This window comes from Alexandromys fortis, unplaced genomic scaffold, assembly GCF_014885135.2.
Source record: "Alexandromys fortis isolate MF-2015 unplaced genomic scaffold, M_Fortis_MF-2015_v1.1 scaffold_111, whole genome shotgun sequence".
Lineage (NCBI taxonomy): Eukaryota > Metazoa > Chordata > Mammalia > Rodentia > Cricetidae > Alexandromys > Alexandromys fortis.
The window spans coordinates 3,805,120-3,824,728 of record NW_026067996.1 but is presented as its reverse complement, the minus strand read 5'-3'; the positions used below and the strand labels follow the sequence as shown (position 1 = coordinate 3,824,728).

General features: G+C 44.1%; 1 protein-coding gene across 23 annotated transcripts in view; it reads left to right on the top strand.

Moving 5' to 3' along the window:
• Magi1 (membrane associated guanylate kinase, WW and PDZ domain containing 1) overlaps window positions 1-19,609 on the top strand; it is a 602,777-nt gene that overhangs the window by 352,280 nt on the left and 230,888 nt on the right. For 21 of the 23 annotated variants that reach the window (XM_050160295.1, XM_050160291.1, XM_050160289.1 and 18 more), the window contains exon 2: window positions 1,535-1,651. The exons of the other annotated variants lie outside the window; for them this stretch is intronic. In XM_050160295.1, the coding sequence (XP_050016252.1) occupies window positions 1,535-1,651 (117 nt within the window). The remainder of the gene's footprint in view (window positions 1-1,534; window positions 1,652-19,609) is intronic. 23 annotated transcript variants of the gene reach the window in all.

Below are 19,609 nucleotides of genomic sequence, written 5' to 3'. Positions count from 1 at the left end.
GTGAATCCATGACCTAAGAGTGCAGTGGGACCCACTCAGCAGCCGCCCTGCCTAGCTTTGTTTCCTGGATGATCCTGTGCATTCTGATGTGTAGCACCTGTGTTATATCACACAACCAATCAATTCTAGGTTGGCACGCCCCTCAAGGAGTTCATTGTCTTCTCTGTTCCTTAAAAAGTCATTTGGAGGGCTGGAGAGATGACTCAGCAGTTAAGAGCACTGGCCTTCAATACAGAGGACCCAGGTTCAGTTCCCAGCACCCACATGACAGCTCATACCTGTTTGTAACTCCAGTTCCAGGGGATCTGACACCCTTACACCAATGCACATAAAATAAAATTAAATAAATTATTTTTAAAAACTTACTTGGAAATAATTATTGTGGTTGTTATGGGCACATAGAATGTAGTATAATATTTCTCAGTAGCCTCCATGACGTATGTTTATGTTAGCTGGTACATGAGGAAACATCCATGTACTCCATAGACCCAAGTACTCTCCCTTCATGCCGTTCTGCTTCGTCTTTGTTTCCCTCTATTATGGAGGGAACATGTTAAAAACTTCATGGATGAAGTTTTGTTCCCGTCTGTGTCTCTGCTCAATGTTCAATGCTTGAGAATTACCAATATTGCGTATGTATTTGTAGTGCCTCCTTTTTCAGTGTTGTGCAGCACTCATTAAACATAGCATTTCTTTCATTGCCTCTGGATAAATATTTGGATTGTTTATAATTTAGGGCTGAATGATTCATTTATGTTTTCTTTTTGTGGACTTATTTTCATGTTCTTCATTTTTAGTGAAATTGTTCATTTTTTTCTGTGCAAATTAGTCTTAACGAAGTATTGTTAAATTGCGTTCTCATGAGGCTGAGCCTCCTTACACACCCACTAGCTGTATATAAAACCTTGCTTTATATCTTGCCGACAGGTGAGGTTTATTCACCCTTTGAATTCTGTTCTCCTGGTAACTACATAGTGGGATCTCCTTGTGATTTGAGTTTGTATGTTCTTATCACCTAGGTGTGTGTCAACGTCATGTGTGTGTGTTCTTTTCTTTTTGTTGTTTGTACATTGTTTTCTTGCTTGCTTTTACTTTTATTTGTTTGCTTTAGTAAATTACACTGGAGTTCTGAGCCGGTTTGCAAGTGTAACCAGCGAAGAATGCTTTACTATTTGACAGTTGTTGGCAGATTGTCCTCTTGGCAGTTTCAGCTGGTCATTCTCCCTCTGAGAGTGTCTGCTAATGTCACCGGCACTCACTTAAGTGCCCGGCCCAGAGGAAATCCTCTGTTACTCAGCTTTCTGGTACGGCATGTGATAAGGCCCATACCTTCGTTGTTTCCATGCTCTTTTCTCTTTGTCGCCTTCCCCTGGCTGTATCCCCTGCAGAGGGAAGCGGAAGCCCTTCCTCACTGTGGCTGAGGGTCTCGCTGGGTTTGCAGGATGCTGCTTCCTCACACACAGCTCTGACTGCTCACTGTTCGGAAAGCCCTCTCTTGTTGATGTGCTCCGTCTGCTTTATGTATTTCCTGCAGGAGGAAGGCTCAACAAGGACCTGCGACACTTTCTCAACCAGCGGTTCCAGAAGGGGTCTCCGGACCATGAGCTCCAGCAGACCATAAGGGACAACCTCTACCGCCATGCCGTGCCTTGTAAGTAGCTCATTTTAGTGTCTCACTGCTGTGTGTGCATGTGCGCGCTCACATATGTGGATAGAGGAGAAGGAAGCTCAGCTGAAGGTTCTGGCACACTTAGCAGCGAGTCCACCTAATGGTGCCCTAAGTAAAGCAGATGATGGTTGCCAGTGGGACAGACAGCGTGATATCATGGTGTGACTGTGTGACTGGGTTTCCATTGGACTCTGCTATTTACTAGTTTTAAATGCTGGGCAAATTACCTTTTGTGAGCTCACTGTCCGATCTGTGTAAAGACCGTGTCAGTCATGCTAGCTCCATGGAGCTGCTGTGAAGTATAGAGGGGCTGAAGCGTGCAAACAGTTCGCAAAGCCTTGGCGGGGTGAAGCCTCTAGAAATGGAAGTGTCGTTGTGTTTAATGGAGCAAGCCAGGCAGAGACCCTGGACTGAGCAGGGTGGAAGCCACTGTGTCTTTAAGGCCCTCGGTGGGGGTGTACCACAGTCACTCTCCATCCCTACAACCAGATTTTAAAATCTCCACATCTGGATTGTAGGGAAAAAGAAGGATTTTCACAGATTAAAATTCTAAAAGATGTTCAATGTAACCAAACTTGAGCAAGCCAGATATAGACCATCAGGCCTCTGAAAGGGAAACCTGCAGGGTCAGGACAAGCAGGCCGTGGGTTGGTCTTCTGGGATTGGATAATTGACAGCTGCCTGAGAGTGGGACATGAATGCACCGTGTCTGTGAACAGGCTGATCTTACCTCTGCATCTTGGGAAGACATGGCATTCATTCATTTGGTTCCATTCACACCTCAAGGAAAGAGTGATTCTGACTTTAGGACTGGGACTTTTACTTTCTGCTTTCTGTCACTTGGTTCTTTGAAGTTTGAAAGAGTTTTTAGAGGTACCATTTTTGAGACACCACCTCCTAGAGGAAAAATACTTTAATATTTACAGAGTCCTCCTCTTGCTGTGACTTGTTGTATAGAAATGGTCTTCTTTCACTATACTTTGGAAGTAATGTGCCGAACTGTCTGTGTTTGCTGATGTCACTCTAAAGTCACAAGTGTGACTGACCAAAGGCTTTGCATAGATTTGAGAACCTTAGGAAATCGGTTTCTAGAATAATCACCTGCCCTCCATTTTGCTTGGTAGTAAATCGAGGCTCTGCAGGGAAGAGGAACACTGCAAAGGGCTTGGGCAGCACTCTGTGGTCCTGTCTTTACTCGCTGGCAGCCGCATCTCACAGAGAGGAGGTGACCTGTTAACGTGACTTAGTTGCCCTCACTCATCTCAGCTTTTCCATTTTGAATTGAAAACTTTAATCCCAATAATATCCTTGAATGATTCCATATGTATTTTGATTCATCGCAATTCTGAATTCTAGTCTTGCAGATAGGGTAGGGATTTTCATTTCATTTTTATTGATCTAGTAACCCAGTTTTGAGTGAGGATGTGGCTCTGGGCAACAGAACTGAGGTGGTATTATCTAGCTTGGTCCTCCCCTGTCACACTGGCCCATATTACATACACTAAACTTCTGAAAGCAGGAGAGGAAACAGGGTCATAGGGAATTCATAGCAGAACCTCATCTTTTTGGCTCATGAACCTCCTAGGACCATTTCTAAGCAGTCACGTACTGCCTGAAAGTTATGGTTGTAGGTTGAATGCAACTTTGCCGAATTCAGAAATTGCAGACTCATGATTGTTCTCCATGTGATTTTTTTTTCCCTACTTAGATTCCACTTTAAGAGATGGGGATGAAGCAAATTAGCACACCAATGCTTGATGCATCTGTGGTGTTACCATGGTTACATTTTTGGCAAGCTTTCCCATTCTACCCTCCCCACCCGATCTCTTGGACTTGACTATGAGCTACATGGCTTGATTTTAGGTGTACCACTATTTAGAAAGTAGGTCCAAAAGACTTGGTTTAAAAAAAAATGGAAGAATAATGTTTGTCTTTTTTTAAAAAAACATTTGGTACTGATGTCCTATTTGTACGAAACTAGTAGATCAGGAATTTGGAAAGTGAAAATCATGTTTGGACTGAAAAAGAAGATACAACACAATTCCCTGTACCGATCCAATTATAAAGTAGCAGAAAATGAGGTTTATTTTTTGTGCCTAGTGTGCTCTCTGTGTGTATGTATGTGTGTGTGTGTATATAGGTATATGTGTCCATGTATGTATGTATGTGATGTACATGCGTGTCCACCCACATGCACAAGTGTATAAGTCGAGTTCAGAGGTCCATTTTTTTATGTCATTCCCCAGGTGCTGAAACCTTGGGTCCCTCTGGGTCCCTCACTGGGACTTGGGACTTACCATTCCAGCTCGGCTGGCTACCCAGAGAGTCACAGGGATCCACATGTCTCCACTTACTTAGCGCTAGGAATGCAAGCCTGTGTCACCATATCTGCCTTTCTATACAGTGGGTACAGGCCCTCATGCTTGTCTAGTAAACGCTTCGCCTACTGAGCTCCCTCCCCTGCCTGTGATGTGGTTTTTAACGTGAGTTGACTAGGGTGATGTAGGATTCTGTGGCTGGCTTGGAATAGTCTGTCCCCATGTGTGTTTATTTTGACTCTTTGGCCCTATGCCTGGCAAAGCCGAGGTCTTTCTTGACCAGTGCCTCCCCCCATCCCTAGGGGAAAAGTGAGCACAGAAAAGACAGCTAAATGCAGAAGGAGTCAGAGTCTGAGGGTGGCTCTGCCAGCTCTGTGGCCTCGTGCAGGCCACAGAACCCCTTTGATGCTCGTTAAATGGAAGGTAGTGGTCTACGCTCAACGAGAACTAGGTTCTTGTAGGCATGAGCAGCTTCCTGGCTGTGCACCACTTTATCTCACACTTGAGAACCATGTAATGTAGTCTCTCTCTCTCTCTCTCTCTCTCTCTCTCTCTCTCTCTCTCTTCTCTCTCTCTCGCACGCACGCAGGCACACACGCACACATGTGCAGCATCTCACCATGTTCTAAGTTTACCATTCTGTCTTCTGCCCTACTTGTAGCTGTTGTGAAGCACATGCAGCCATTGCCTAGCCCTGCCTAGTGCTTCAGCCACACAGACGTCTTCCCGTCTCCTGCATACAGACGCCTTCTCCTGTGGGTTCACATTGCCTTCTCTGGCCGGTTCCTTACTTCATTTTAGGGTTCAGCCTCGATGCCTCTTCTCCCTTGAAGTTCTGCCCCATCTCCTTCACTGGGACAGGTGCCATTGTTAGGGCTCTCAAGACTCTAACCGTCTACCTGACCTATGGTTCCTACTGTGTGTCTGTCTGCCCTTTTCGATCTATCTTTGCCAAGTCAGGTGGCGTATCTCCCTTGGTGACCTCTGCACTTCTCACCTGGTGCCTGAATAGTAAGATAACTATTTGTTGAGTGAATGAACAGAGCAGGTTGGTGTTTCTTCCTTGGGTCTGCATTCACAGCCTTTAAGAGCTACTGTTGCATAGGCTTGCAGATTGAAAGGCTGCTAACCTCAGAGACAGGCTGGTAAGGACTTCATTGGGGAGTTGGCAGGTAATCCAAGCCGTCCTGAACATGATGCTAAGGAGCGCTTTGCAGCGGTTCTTAATTATAGTCTCTATTGCTGCACCTTCCTCAATGATAGCCTTCCCGTTTTGTGACTTCTTGTCTTGGTTGATGTGACAGCCGCTGAGATGGCTGCTTTGCAGTGGCCGCTTTCTGTGTGAGGATAAATACCTTACCTGACCGGGCTTGTCATTTGCCTTGCCGCCGCTGTCAGAGTGAGATGCAAGATGCAGCTCTAGGCTCATTCAGCAAGGTGGCTTCTCTGGAATGCTGAGCGCACCCCCTCCTGCCTCCTGCCTCTGGGGGCTCTGCTCTGAGGGGCTCAATTTTTCCACACAGGCAAAGGAATGTCTCCTGAAGGAGGGAAGGAGCCTGTTTTACAGTTTATTGTTTTGTTGAGCAAGGCTTTCTGTAATACTGAGGCCATTGTAACCTGCCTACGAGGTATTGGTTATTAACTTGGAGGAGTTTACAGAGAGACTGTGTTTGGTCTCCAAGACATTTTAAATCTGATGTGATAAACGGGTGACCTCGTTCTTTATTTATAGAGGTGCCATATTCAGATAGACGGTTGAGCATCTGCCAACATTAACCTTTTTTGCATAGAGCCATGCATTACTTTGGGAACTATTTGAACCTATTCGTTTTCTCTTAGGCGCTGTTGTTTCCACCTTGGCTTGTCTGAAATCAGCCCATTATCCCATGGTCTTTAATAATGAGAGCTAATGATAGAGTATAACAAGAGCAACGAAGCTGATGCTGACCGTCTTCTGGAATATGTATCTGATGTTCAGGTTGTGTTTGATGTTAATGAAGTGGTTCTGATTGGATTTTGTAGAGAGGTCTGTAAGCATCTGAGGACTGTTGTGACTGTGACTGTTATCATCTAATCAAAGTGCTGCCTAAAATGAAAAGGTGTGTGTGTGTGTGTGTGTGTGTGTATTTGCTCTTTGCAAAGCCTAATCTGGTTCACAACATTGATAGTCACTTATTTTGTGAGCTCTGTGTCTCAGGTGCTCTGCTGTGATTTGTACAGTCCACAGAGATTGCCTGTCTATCCTGTCACCTGTGTCTGTTTTAACCCTTAGCCTGCCATATCATCTAGTTTACTTAACAAATAGTGTGGTCATGCGCAGAAGAGCACCACCACAAAGTGGGTCCGACCTCAAACCAGATCTCACTCTGCTCCCCTGGACCCCCTCACTGCCTTTGTCACTGGTGCTTGACACGGAGATACTGAGTGTCTGGGAGTTAGCCTCCTCTTCCCAAGTCATCTGTCAGCATGTCCAACCTGTGACCAACAGACCATGTGTGTCCTAGGAGAGCTATGATGTCCCAGCCTGACGCAAAATCAGAAACTTATACTGAAATGTTTTTGGTGTTGTTGCTGTCTTGTTTTGTTTTGGTAACTCGGTTGCACTCAAGTGTGAACTCTGTAGACAGCAATGCTGTGTTGCAGTGTGAGAATGTTACACAGGCCTGGGATCTTCTACCTGAAGGTCTTCGCCGAGGCCAGTCCTTCTCCCTACTGCCATGAATTCCGAAAGTTAGCATTGCTGATCCCTTTCAAGTTCTCTTTAGGCTGCCGCTATCTCAGAAAGTCTCTGGACTAGGGAGTGTAGAGAAAACAGTATCACTCACGATTACAGGTACCAAGGGTCTGAGTTCAGCAAGAGCCTTCTTGCTGTTTGGTCCCTTGACAGAGGCATGAGTGAGAGGAGGCCACTCCCTTCTGTTTGAAGCCCCCTCTGAGGATGAGATGTAGTCTGTTACTGTTGTAGTTCATGTATTCTTAGTGTATGTAGCGAGAGAAGAGTGGACCACTTCAGTCACTGGTCTGTGCTGGTACCTAGTTTATTAATGATTGAACTCAAGTACAAACCCATTTCTAACAACCGCCAAACCCCCAAGCTCGGGCTTTGCTTCTTTGCCTTCCGTCTCCTTGAAGGTCAGTTTTTTTTTTCTTTTATTTATTTATTTATTTATTTATTTATTTATTTATTTATTTATTTATTTATTAAAGATTTCTGTCTCTTCCCCACCGCCGCCTCCCCTTTCCCTCCCCCTCCCCCAATCAAGTCTCCCTCCCTCGTCAGCCCTAAGAGCAGTCAGGGTTCCCTGCCCTGTGGGAAGTCCAAGGGCCACCCACCTCCATCCAGGTCTAGTAAGGTGAGCATCCACGAAACTGCCTAGGCTCCCACGAAACCAATAGGTACAGTAGGATCAAAAACCCATTGCCATTGTTCTTGAGGTCTCAGTTTGCCTGGGTCTGAAAAAGCCCGGGTTAAAACCGGTCTCGCTGAACATAGTGGACAATGAAGGTCAGTTTTTTAAATGTATGTACTGAATCATAAAGTATCTCCTCTTAATAACATATGGCTTAGTCCTTGGCTCCGTCCAGGATCCTAATGTATCTATTTGGCAGCTGTGTTCATTTATTTAATTGCTTTATAATTTTAGCTGACATTTTCCATCAAGATCCGTTACAATTATAAAGCAATTTTCACAGTAATTTTTGAAGGTACATGAGAGTTTCCATAGTGCCCTTACCACCTATTATGTCAGAGAAGATTTTACTATATTTTAGTTTTTTAAAAAAACATTTCAGTCCAGAGAATAAAACACATTGTATTTTGCACAGATTCTCCTTGTGTCAAGCATGTTCAGTAGAAACAAGTGCAAATAGGGCTGGGTGTCTGGCTCACCCAGCATTCATGAGCTCCCCACCCCTACCCTTTGGGTTTGATCCCTAGCATTACGTAAAACTGGGCATGGTGATGCTGTTAGTCAGGGTGCCCTAGCGGATCAGAACCAATCAAATTAATACACATTACAGCAGGAATGAATAGGTTGGCTTCCCTACTGCTGGCTGGGTAGCCCAGCAGCGGCTGTTCGCACTCTTCAGAGGCTGACAGTCTGTAACTGCTCAGTCCACAGGCTGGATGCTCCACCACTCTCAGTCTGGTGCTCAAGGCCTGGAGAGCGCTGGCATTCAGCTCATGCTAGAAAGCTAAGAAGGCTGCGTTCCCTTGTCAGTGGAGGATGGTGCCAGCAGGTGCAGCAATACCATAGATGCACTTAGTAACATAGAGCCCAGGGAGTTTGAGGCTAGCCTGGACGACACCAAAACAAAACAGAAACAATGCGCATACCCCGTAAACCCCCACAAAAATACATTTTCTAGCTATTTTTATGGATTATAAGCATTTATGTTAAAGTCTAGGTAAGGATACTTTTTCTTTTGTGTTTGATTGCCTTGCTAAAGACCATGATGAAATAAGGGATTAGTAGTACTTTGTGCTCTTACAGAGGGCATGGGTTTTATTCCAGCACTCAGATCAGGCAGGCCAGAATGTCCTGTAACTTCAATTTCAGGGCATCTGATACCCTTCTCTGGCCTTTACGATCCTCTATACTCGTATGATATACATACAGAAGAACACACACAAACACATGATAAAATGTAAAATGGGCCATGTTATAGGTAACAGCTTCTTAATCTTTTTTTTAATCTACAACCTGTTTGCCTGAGAAATTTTTACCTGACCCCAGGTATAAGATACATAAAATAAGTGTACAAATTGACATTTGTGGAGAAGAATTCATCAAACAACTGATTTTAAAGCAATTATTTGATATATCTCTATATATTTTTTGTCGTTTACTAAAGATGAAAACAAATTTGCCTTAACAAGATGGATATGCTGTCCATACTTATATAATGACTTAAATCTTTGCTAACTGTTTGATCATGTAGGATATAGAGCATTTTCCATGTCTTTGATTGTTGATCAGCAGATTGGTCCTATGATGCTGGGTACTGGGAATGCTACTTCATACAAGTACATAGTATAAAAGAGCAGAAGCATATTTAGGGCCATTTTAGAAAGTTTTGAAGCTCTGAGCTAATCTAAAACCAAAACTCATTGAACCGTTTTTTTTTTTTTAATGAAACTCAAGTGAGCAGCTCAAACAGTAATTTTAAAAATCATTCAGTTCAACACAAGATACACCATTTGATACATGCTGAGGAATGACAGTGGGGAAAATTTAAAGGCTTTTTTTTATAACTAAATTATGCCCCTATAAGAGTGGAAAACTCTATGTGAACAGTAAACATGCTGTATTTTAGAACCTCTCGCATCTGAAACCTGAGCCAAGCTCCTAGGCAATGCTGCTGGTTGATGTGGGAGTGTCATATATCAATCTGTTTATTTCATTGGTTAAGCAATAAATAAACTGCTTGGCTCTGATTGGTTAGAACATAGGTGGGTGGAGTAAACAGAACAAAATGCTGGGAGGAAGAGGAAGTGAGCTCAGACTTCACGCAGCTCCTCTCAGAGCAAGACACTCGCGATGAAGCTCCGACCCAGGATGGATGTAGGCTAGAATAGTCCCGGTAAGCACACCTTGGGGTGCTTACACAGATGATTAGAAATGGGCTAAATTAATATGTGAGAATTAGCCTAGAAGAGGCTAGATAGAAATGGGCCAATCAGTGTTTAAATGAATATAATTTGTGTGTTGTTATTTCAGGGCATAAGCTAGCCAGGCGGCCGGGGTGCTTGGGAGGCAGCCCCGCCGCTCCTATTTCAACAGCTGGTGTTCTGTTTGATGACAACATTTTCAGTGCTAGGTTGCATTTAGTGTTCAGAACAGAGGCTACAGTGCCATTGCAAAGTGAAACATGGGAGAACATGGCCACACATGCCTCAGATATTTTACATGTTTAGTTTAATTGTTCATCGTTGCACACTGAGCCAAAAGTTCCATATCCCCCCACATTCAGTTACAGGACACTGTATGGGTTTCATCACACCATTCTAGAAACCGTTTGGCTGGCAAGATGACTCAGCAAATGAAAACACTCATCATGAGTGTCTAGGGACCTGAGTTCAATCCCTGAGAGCCATTTGGGAGGAAAAACCTTCTGAAAGTTGTTCTTTGACCTCCTCATGCACACCGTGGCACACAGTTAACTGCACTCACACACAACATACTCTCACACTCACATACACACACACACACACCTGCACTCACTCACACAGTGCACACACATACAACACACACACACAAAAGAAAAACTGAGGTGTAAAATAAACTTACCAATGTGATTTGACTCGATTTAGACTAGACAATGCCTATCACATTGCCATCACAATGGGAATGAAATTGTCATATTAGTGAATAGCATACTGCTTTTAAAATTAGACAGTTATCTGGGAAGGTAGCAGGGCTAACACAGTGCATGCAGCCCTGTATTAATATCCAGGAAAGCCCCCCTCATACCTCCCCACACACACACATAATTAACTAGTTACCGCTCCTGTCTGGAAATATGCACTGCCGTATTTATGGGTAGATGGCCAGGGGGATACAACTAATATCAGTTCTTTACAAGAGAGGAAAAACAACTGAAAATATATTGCCTGTACAGAAAGGGAGAGAGAAGAAATAACAGGCCAGCAGGAAGAGCTGTTAACAGCGGGTCAGTCTGGGAGAGGGCATGTGGTGTCCTTTGTATCCATTTTATTCTTTGGACATCTACAAATTTGGAGTCACTCTCAGATAAAATATTCTTAAAAGAAAATCAACTCATACCTAGAAGAAATAAATCAACCTACTTATTATGTATTAGAAAAAGGATGTATATGCTCCATTTGGGGTTCATTCTTCCTGTGTTTACGTCGGTGTCTTTAGATTGCTCTAAAGCTGGGATTTGGTGAGCACCTTGATAGGTCATGATGCAGAGACTAAGAGATGCACATAGCATGAGACAAGACTCTCTTGTGGAGTAATGAGTCTGTGTTAAGGGTTTTCGTTAGCGTGTTTCACGTCAGCTAGGTACTTCTGTTCCACTGTTACCCTTCACAGATAAGGAGACTGGGCCTGATAACGTTCCCGTTCTTACCCCGTGCAGTAGGACTGAGACCCAGCACGTGACACCCTCTCATAACTGTCGTGTTTTCATTAGACTTTGGGTGTGGAGTTGCGTGTATGCCGATCTAGAAAATTAAGTTAAGAATAATCATTTAAAGTCAGTTCTAAGGATTTGCTAATGAGATTCTAGATGAGTATTAAAGTATTCATAGAATGATAATTGTGTTATGAACGTGTGCTGGATGCCGTACACGCCAGGTTTTACTCCACTACAGTAGAGTTGTCTCCTGATGGTCCTGTAACAGGGAACTGCTACTCTCCACGTTCAAGGTTAGAGAGCTTGCTCAAAGTTTTACCACCTCTAAGCTATAGATCTGTAGTGTGTACTCTGCTAGATGCTCAATTGGAGAGAGAGTGGAATAAAATTACCACTCATTGTGGAGGTACATGCCTCAAAGATGCTTTCTAAATATTATGACATAATGTATTTTCCAGGTAATATATGCTCCAGACTTACTGGAAATCCAATTAAAAGAGTTCCTCATTCTTTCTCCTTTTAATCCTTTATTTACAGTACAATTTTTTTAACTTTTTTTCTGATTAATTATGCATGCATGTCTACATTCAGACACACATGGACGGGAATCGAACTCGGGACCTTGGGCGCAGTGGGCGGCGCACTCAACCTCTGAGCCAGCTCTCTGGCTGTTTACAGTACAAAATTTAAACACTATCTTGGTTCTGAAACTGATACTTGCAGGTCTGTGGATCCCACTCTGTGGCAAGCCGGGAAGCACACACAAGCTGGTTCAGTTTATCGGACTCAAGGGTGAATGTCACTCGAGAAAGGGAAACCTGATTCATTCTTGGTCTATATTATGTTTCTCTGGGAGATGACCGTGGGAAGGTGGACAGTACAGTTGAGGCCTGTGGGCATATTTTCCTCTGATCTTCCTCATCACTAGAAGTCCTTCTGTGGTTTTTCCAAACACCGCTCACTTCCCATCCAGCCAATCACATTTAGAATATGTGATTTAAAAACAAACACAGACTGGAAGCCAATTGGACTAAACCACTGGAAAGCAAGCCTGGAGCTGAGGGTCTTAAGTTTTAATTTTTTTCAACTGCAAATGGCCCCTGGTGAATACTGGTGACTCCATTGCCATCTCCACAGAAACGCTACCCTGCTCAGGAAATCCTTCATGACTCTGTGGAAGGTGCTCACTTTTTTGTTTTTTTCTTTTTCTGTCAGATCACCATCTTTTCTGGACTCTCCAGTGCAGAACTACCTGAACTCCTCTCCAGTCATAGGCACTAGGTCTGCGTGGCCAGCTTCCTAGCTGCCAGTGCAGACATCAGAGAGCACCACTGGGTTGACTGGGCTGGAACTGGCCACCCCATGGCTCTGACCCAAGTTCTTCGTTCTTAATTCAGCTCAGTAAATAATTGGGATCCTAGGCTTGGTGTGGTGGTACATGACTTAATCCCAGTACTTGGAGGCAAAGGCAGAATTTTTTGCTTCTATCTTTGGTTTTTGTTGTTATTGTTGTTGTTGCTTGTTTGTTTGTTATTTGCCTTTTCAAGACAGGGTCTCACTGTCTAGCCCTGGCAGTCCTGGAACTCCCTATATAATGAGCTATATAATAAGACCCTGTCTTAAAGAGTCAGGGTTCTGTTTGTTATGACTTGAGTCAGAAGTCCCCCTCTCCTTACTCATATCTTAAAGACTTGCTCCCTAGTCTGGCTTGCCTGTTTTGCAAGCTGTGGACCTTCTAGACATGGAGCCAGCTGTTGAATGTAGTTACTATGAACAGCATTCGAAGGGTATACCTACCCATGGTTCTTACCTCCCCCTTTGCGGTCTTGTCTGATGGCATGCGAATAGTTTCAGCCGTGTACTTCCAGCTCTCTCAGCTGAGCCACTCTGCCATGCTTTCTCAGTGGTTGGTGATGGACTAAGACCCCCCCTCAAAACTGGGACCAAAAGAAATTTGTCCTTTATTCTTTCAGATATTTTGGCCACAGTGAAACAGATATAATTGGTCCTTAATGAGTAGTGAGTGTACATCCTGACTTTCTGACTTAAAACATCTGCTTATCCAGCCCATGTCTATTCATTCATTTCTGTAGCTCCTGGGAAAATGTTTACTGAACAGCAGTACCCAGCAGATGAATGTGTTGGGTTCTCAGTATGAGAAATACGCTGGGTGGATGTCCTCCTTTGAGGGTGTTTACTGTGTGGTGGAGAAGACAGAATATGTGTGGGAGATAGTGCCATGTGACATGGGATAAAGCAGCGGAGAAACCCCCAAACATCTACACACTGAGCCTCAAGACAGCCAAGGCTACATAGTGAGACCCTGTCTCAAAAAAAGTGTGTGTGTAGGGGCGACTTCAAATTCTTAAATTTGACGTTCATGATGAACAGGAGACTTGAGACAAATGATCTTGGCCCTACTTGTCCTGTGCAGTTCTTGGTCGGTATGTCATGCTTAACAGCTTCGGTTGCCTGTTAAATGAAGACGCCCAGGAGGCGAGTTGACAGACTTTAAGGACCCTCTACGTGAGCAAGGTGTTCTCCGGCAACCCTCAGGCCTGTCCCAGGGCTTTGCCTTCTCCCCTGCTCTCACTCTCCAGCCTTCTCATCTGTTGGACTCATGCAGAGTTGGGGTCTTCTGCCCTTTCCTGCCTGTTAGAAGTGGGCCGTTCTGTTGTCTTAGGGACTTTGCTTTGAAAACGTGTTTTGGTTAGAATGGAAATGAAATCATTTTCAAGGTCACTGGCTGATACCTGTGGGGGATTTATTCCTCTGGCTTGTGTATGTGAGTGTGTTTGTTGTTTTCTTCTCACCCATCTCCTAGGATGGAGCATTAAGTCCTCGCGGCATATGGGAGCCACAGCTTCTACAATCTTTGTTTCATCTACTGAGTCAAAAGATATACATGTCATGTTTTCATCTCTAATTGGTTTTCCATAGCTTCAGCTTCACTTAATTAGGATTTGAGGGAGAAACACCACATCTGTTTCACCAGAAGTTTGAAAGAAAGCTTTGCTTGAGTAGTAGATGAAAATGTTCTTTTGTTGTGTGGTATGACTTAAAATAAGGCACGCTGTGAAACCACTGTGGGGGAAAGTTGGGGCTTGGCTGTTAGAGTGCCTGCCAAGCTAGTACGAGAACTTGAATTCGGATCTCCAGCCCCCTATAAAAAGTCAAGTGTGGGGCACTCACCTGTAGCTCTAGTGCTAGGGAGCCAGAGCCAATATGATCATTAGAGCTCACTGACCAGACAGACTTGCAGAGTCAGTGAGCTCAAATTCAATCAGAGGTGAATGGCTCCCAAAAGTCAGGTAGAGAGCAATAGAGGAAGTGACGTGATTTTGGCCTCTGACCTCCACACATGGGTGCATATACATGTGTAGGTAGGTGTGTGTGTGTGTGTCGTGTACTCACACAATGAAATTCTGTCACATTTCTGACAGTGACCCTGGGTGACACTGAGTCATGTTTTGTTTTGAGGACCGTGGTCTTGAGGTTTGATTAAGTTTTGTTGTTTTGTTTGTTGGATTGTTACTCAGTTCTACTCTTCTCAAAGGGTGGACACCTACATTGTGCCTTGTGCATTTTGTCAGAATTGCACACCTGTACAAATTCACACTGAGAAAAGGTAACAAGCCACATGACTAAACATAGATAAAAATCATGGGTTAATTTAAGTTGTAAGAGCTAGTTAGTAATAAACCTGAGCAATAGGCCAAAGAGTTTCTAATTAATATAAGGCTCTATGTGTTTCTTTGGGACCAGGTGGGACCGAAACTTCCTTCAACACCCTTATATCTCCAACTATGAATACTTCGTTCCCTTCTCAGAAGTAACCACGATTTTGATGCTGTATATTTAAACACATTTTTCTTCTTGAGCTTCATCTAAGTATAACCATGTAATATATATGCTTTGTTTCTGTGTTCTTTTTTATATATTTATCCCTTCTCCTGCCCTTTTTGTGCATGTGTGCGTACGAGAGAGAGAGAGAGAGAGAGAGAGAGAGAGAGAGAGAGAGCTTGTATGTGTTGATTCTTTTCTTCTACCTTATATGCCTATATAACACCCTACTCCCCCACCCTTATCCCTATGTATGATTTAATACCTCCTATATGGTTGGGGCAACCAAGCTTTTTTTACAGACATGAAAACGTATGACTTGTTACATGAAGAACAGCCCCTAGCATTCTAGGAATCTGTCCATGGGCAAATAGGGCTTATAGGATAGGAGTTTTGTTTTATTGGTCTTTTAAGCACGGTTACTAAACTTAAAACTTAACTTTATGTATACATTTGTGTGTGTGTGTGTGTGTGTGTGTGTGTGTGTGTGTGATCACTGGGGCTTGGAGGAGATGGATCACTTGATAAAGAGCTTGTTTGCAAGCACAAAGACCCGAGTTTGGTCTCCAGAACCCATGTGAAGATATCTGGATGTGATGACATTGATTTGTGATCGAAGTGATGGGGAGGCAGAGACCGGCAGATCCCTAGGGTTAGCCCAATCTAGTCAGTGAGTTTCAGATTCAGTGAGTGGCTTTGTCTCAATAAAAACATGATAGATGGCACCTGAGGAATGATACAGCTTGAGGTTGTCTCCTATTCTCTACATGCATGCGTGCACATTCCCATGCAGAAGTGCACCTCGCATACATGAACGTGCGTGCACATATGCACACACTTAGAGAAAACCCTACAGAGTGGGTCCAGCTTTACCTGCTGTTTAGGTAGGCTGCAATAAGAATGACACAGGAAGTGTGAGTCACCAAGCACAAAGCAGTAAGCGCTCTGTTCCAGGCATGAAGAAGGCTCAGGCGAGCAGCATCTAAATTAAGAAAAAGAAAATCTATTCTTGTATCAGGGGTCAGATTCATTAAGACATTTTTATGTTGTGCCCCCCCCAGCCCCCATTCTCTTTATGTGTCCTTACCTGCTTCTTATTCTTTTGCAGTACAAAGAGAGAACGGTCACATGTATAATGCATACTGGGCTAACGTGGCTGCTTTGTTACAAAGGCACACTAATGGTCATATCAATTCTCCTAAGAAGCTTGTCTTTGCAAGGGAGACAAATGGGGAGTAGAAGTGAGTTTCTGAAAAGAGGGCACTGAGATAAAATGTAGAAGTGGCACTCAATTAGAGCCATCTTCCTGCCCCGCTAAGGAGCATGCAGGAAAAGGGCCTGGGTTTTATCCTTCATTTCTTCCTCCGCCTTTATTACTTAGCGTCTCAGGGACTCACTTTGTTCATCTGTGAAGTAGAGAGAGCAGCACCTTCCTTACACAGCCTTGCCCTGAGGCTTTGCAGAGTGGCTGACCTTCAGGCAGTGAGCACTGTTTCGGGGGCTGCTAGGATGAGATGGGTGATGTTCACGGGGAGAGTGCTCGTGCTGGTGAGGATGAAGAAGGTGCCTCTTTGGCTAAGAGGGACCATGCCTGCCCCTGCCATCTCCAGGCTCTGTTTCAGGACAGAGGCAATAACAGTTCCAAGGGGGCGGTGATTGTTGCAGCAAGAAGAGCAATGTTAGCGAAAAAGGCGCCTCTCACCTGGAAGGAACCTCAGTAGGTGTCCAGTGACTACTGGGGCTTTGTTCCTTGATGCCCCTTTGCGCATCAGGCTCAGTGCTTGAGCCAACCCAACCTGGGCACCCGAAATGACTTACAATGGACTTTATTGTTTGATTTGTATATTTCAAATTATGTGTAAACAAGGCTGTAATAGAACCTGTCTTTAATCTCAGCATTCTGCAGGCTGAAGCAGGAAGATCTCTGAGTTCTAGGCCAGCCTGTCTACCAGAGTGGATTCCTGGACAGCCAGGGTTATGCAGAGAAACCCTGTGGGATGGGAGGAGTATGTGTAAGGACAAAATCATAGTGATTTGAAAAGGCACTAGAACTGACTTTAGGCAGCTTCCCTCATCCAGGCTTTGGGACACTGATCCACTTCGGAACACTGTTGGGGTTGTTAGTAAGGGACACTGATACACTTCGGAACACTGTTGGGGTTGTTCGTAAGTGCAGACTTCCAGTGTGGACTCACACTCCCTCCATCTGACTTTGTGGACTTGGATAGGTTGCTTTCCTGAGGTTTCCTAATTTCTGACACATAGGATATGCTATGGTTCCTATAGACTTAAGAGAGAGGACTGAGAGACACAACATTTGAAATATGACTGGGCACACAGTTGGTGGCGGTGGTGCTGATATTAAATCCATGGACTTGATGAGTAGTGTCAAATTCGGTGATGCTTATTTATGAGCACGGCGGGGGTACAAAGAAAGGTGTGTTTTAAGCTTGCCTACCAGACCATGTAGACTCACTCAGCCTCAACTGTGTGTTGTGGCTACAAGCAGGCTTTGGTTCTATAATTCTGTCACCAAATGTTCCACACTCTTTGGAGCAGTTGCAATTGAGATAAATCTGCTGTATAACTGGTCTACCATTGAGCAATCCGGAATTTACCGACATAAAGCACACTCACCTGCCCGTTAAAATGGTGAGTGGGCTAGTGTAGCCTTGTTTTTTCTCTCCCCCTCATTAACTGTGGCGCCCTTAAACGTGCTCTAAAGGTAGAGCAGGCAGTACCGAGGGGCCTGGTTGGTCTCCTGGGCTTCTACTTTTGTTGCCATTTCTTGAGCTCTCTGAGATGAATGGCTGTCTGGATGAGGAGCTTTTCCGCCTAGTGCACAGCCCCCATGAAGCATACCGTACTGCACCACATTTCCCCCGGCAGTTACACATCTGTGTCTCCTCCCCTCTGTGGCTACTCACTGTAACATCTTCCTCACACTCCTCACACGGGTGTTGTGTGCGTCCACCATAACGTACCACATGTGACGAGTTCAAGCATCATGTCCTCTGTCCTTGTGTGTTCCGAGGCCAGGAGGAGTCAGAGCAGGGCAGACTAAGGCTGATGACGGCACAGGCTTACTGAAGCTTGCACAGTGTTGCGGATGGAGGGGTGTGCCCTTGTCAAACAATCCATCCGTAGTGAGGCCCTGCAGATAAAGCTTCCACTGCGGCAGCTTTCCTGTTTGACACGAATTTGGAGTTTCCGGAACTTTTATCTTTGATGGCACCATTGTAGAATGGTTTTTCTCCTCCTAGCCCTCTTGCATAAATCTCCTCCCACGAACCATTGCCAATAACAACTGGAAGCCTGCTGGTTGGCAAACCCCTATGGCCTTAAAGAAGCTGGGCTCTTTCCACCTTGGAGGGTGCTGTCAAATGGGACAACTGTAAGGAAATGCTCTCCTGCTACGCAGCTTCCTTTCCATGGTGAAACTGACCGCATTTGTAATTGAGTTATTTCTCATCTGCTACATGGTTCCCCAGCTAACCTAGGAAAGTCTTGGAGTTGTCGTTGAGATTGTTTTCTGGACGGGTGGAGGGGTCACGTCCTCATATATTTGTGGCAATACAAGTCAAAATCCAGCTGGAAAAATGACGTTTTGAATTGTTACATTTTTTTCTCCTTTCATTTATGGAAGTCAGAGGTTCTTATAAGGAAGATGCATCTCTGTGGCCCATTCAAACTGGGAAGTGATTTGCCATCTGTCTTCGATGGTATGTGAAAGTCACCAGATTCCATATGCAGAAAAAAAACGTCAATAGTGACTTTTCCACCACGTCTTGGTTATACCTTGACTTAATATTTTGACATTAAGGTCCTTTAAATAACTTTAAAAGGATCAGATAAGCTGACATTCTTTTGTTTAGCATCTCTTTCACCAGCAGTATATGTTACTTCCTGAATGAGCCTTAAGTTAACCTTAAGAGACAATCAGTGTCCTTTTCCTGGTGAAACTTTGCTGCAGAATTCAAACAGTTGTGCTTGAAAGTCGAATCCTTTGAAAAGGGTTTCATTTTGATCAGTGCTTCCTTTGTTCTATAAAGCCGGTATTTCTTGGTTTGGAGACATATGTTTTTCTGCATTTGGGTGTGGTGAAACAAAGCTGTATGCATGTAATGTTACACTTTTCTTTTTTTTCTTAAAAAACCTATTAAAGATGTAGCTTATAATTAATAACATTTTAAAACTGCTGTTTATTTTCTCAGTGTCTCACGTATCCGAGGCTGACCTTGAACTTGCTTTATACTAAGCATGGCATTGAGCTTCCTGTCCTCTTTCCCCCTTATCTTGAGTGCTAAGTGCTGGAATAACATTCTTGAACCACCACACTGGATTAATGCGGTGCTAGGAATTGAACCTGGGCCTTGTGTATACTGGGCAAGCACGCTATTGTCTGAACTACATCTCCAGCCCCAGACTAAGGAAAGTTTGGTATTGAAAATTTAAAAAAAAAAAAATTACCTTGTGCTATGTATGGTTTAAAAACTATCTCCTTCAATTCAAATGTTGAAGACAAATGGCCAGTGTGATATATGACTTTTAGGTGACAGGTCAAGCTGTGAGTGTGGAAGGAATTAGTGCTGTTATGAGAGGGCTTAGGAGAATATGTCTGCCTTCTGTCTTGGCTCTGCCCAATGATGACCCAGTGTTCCTCCTTCTGAGCATGCAG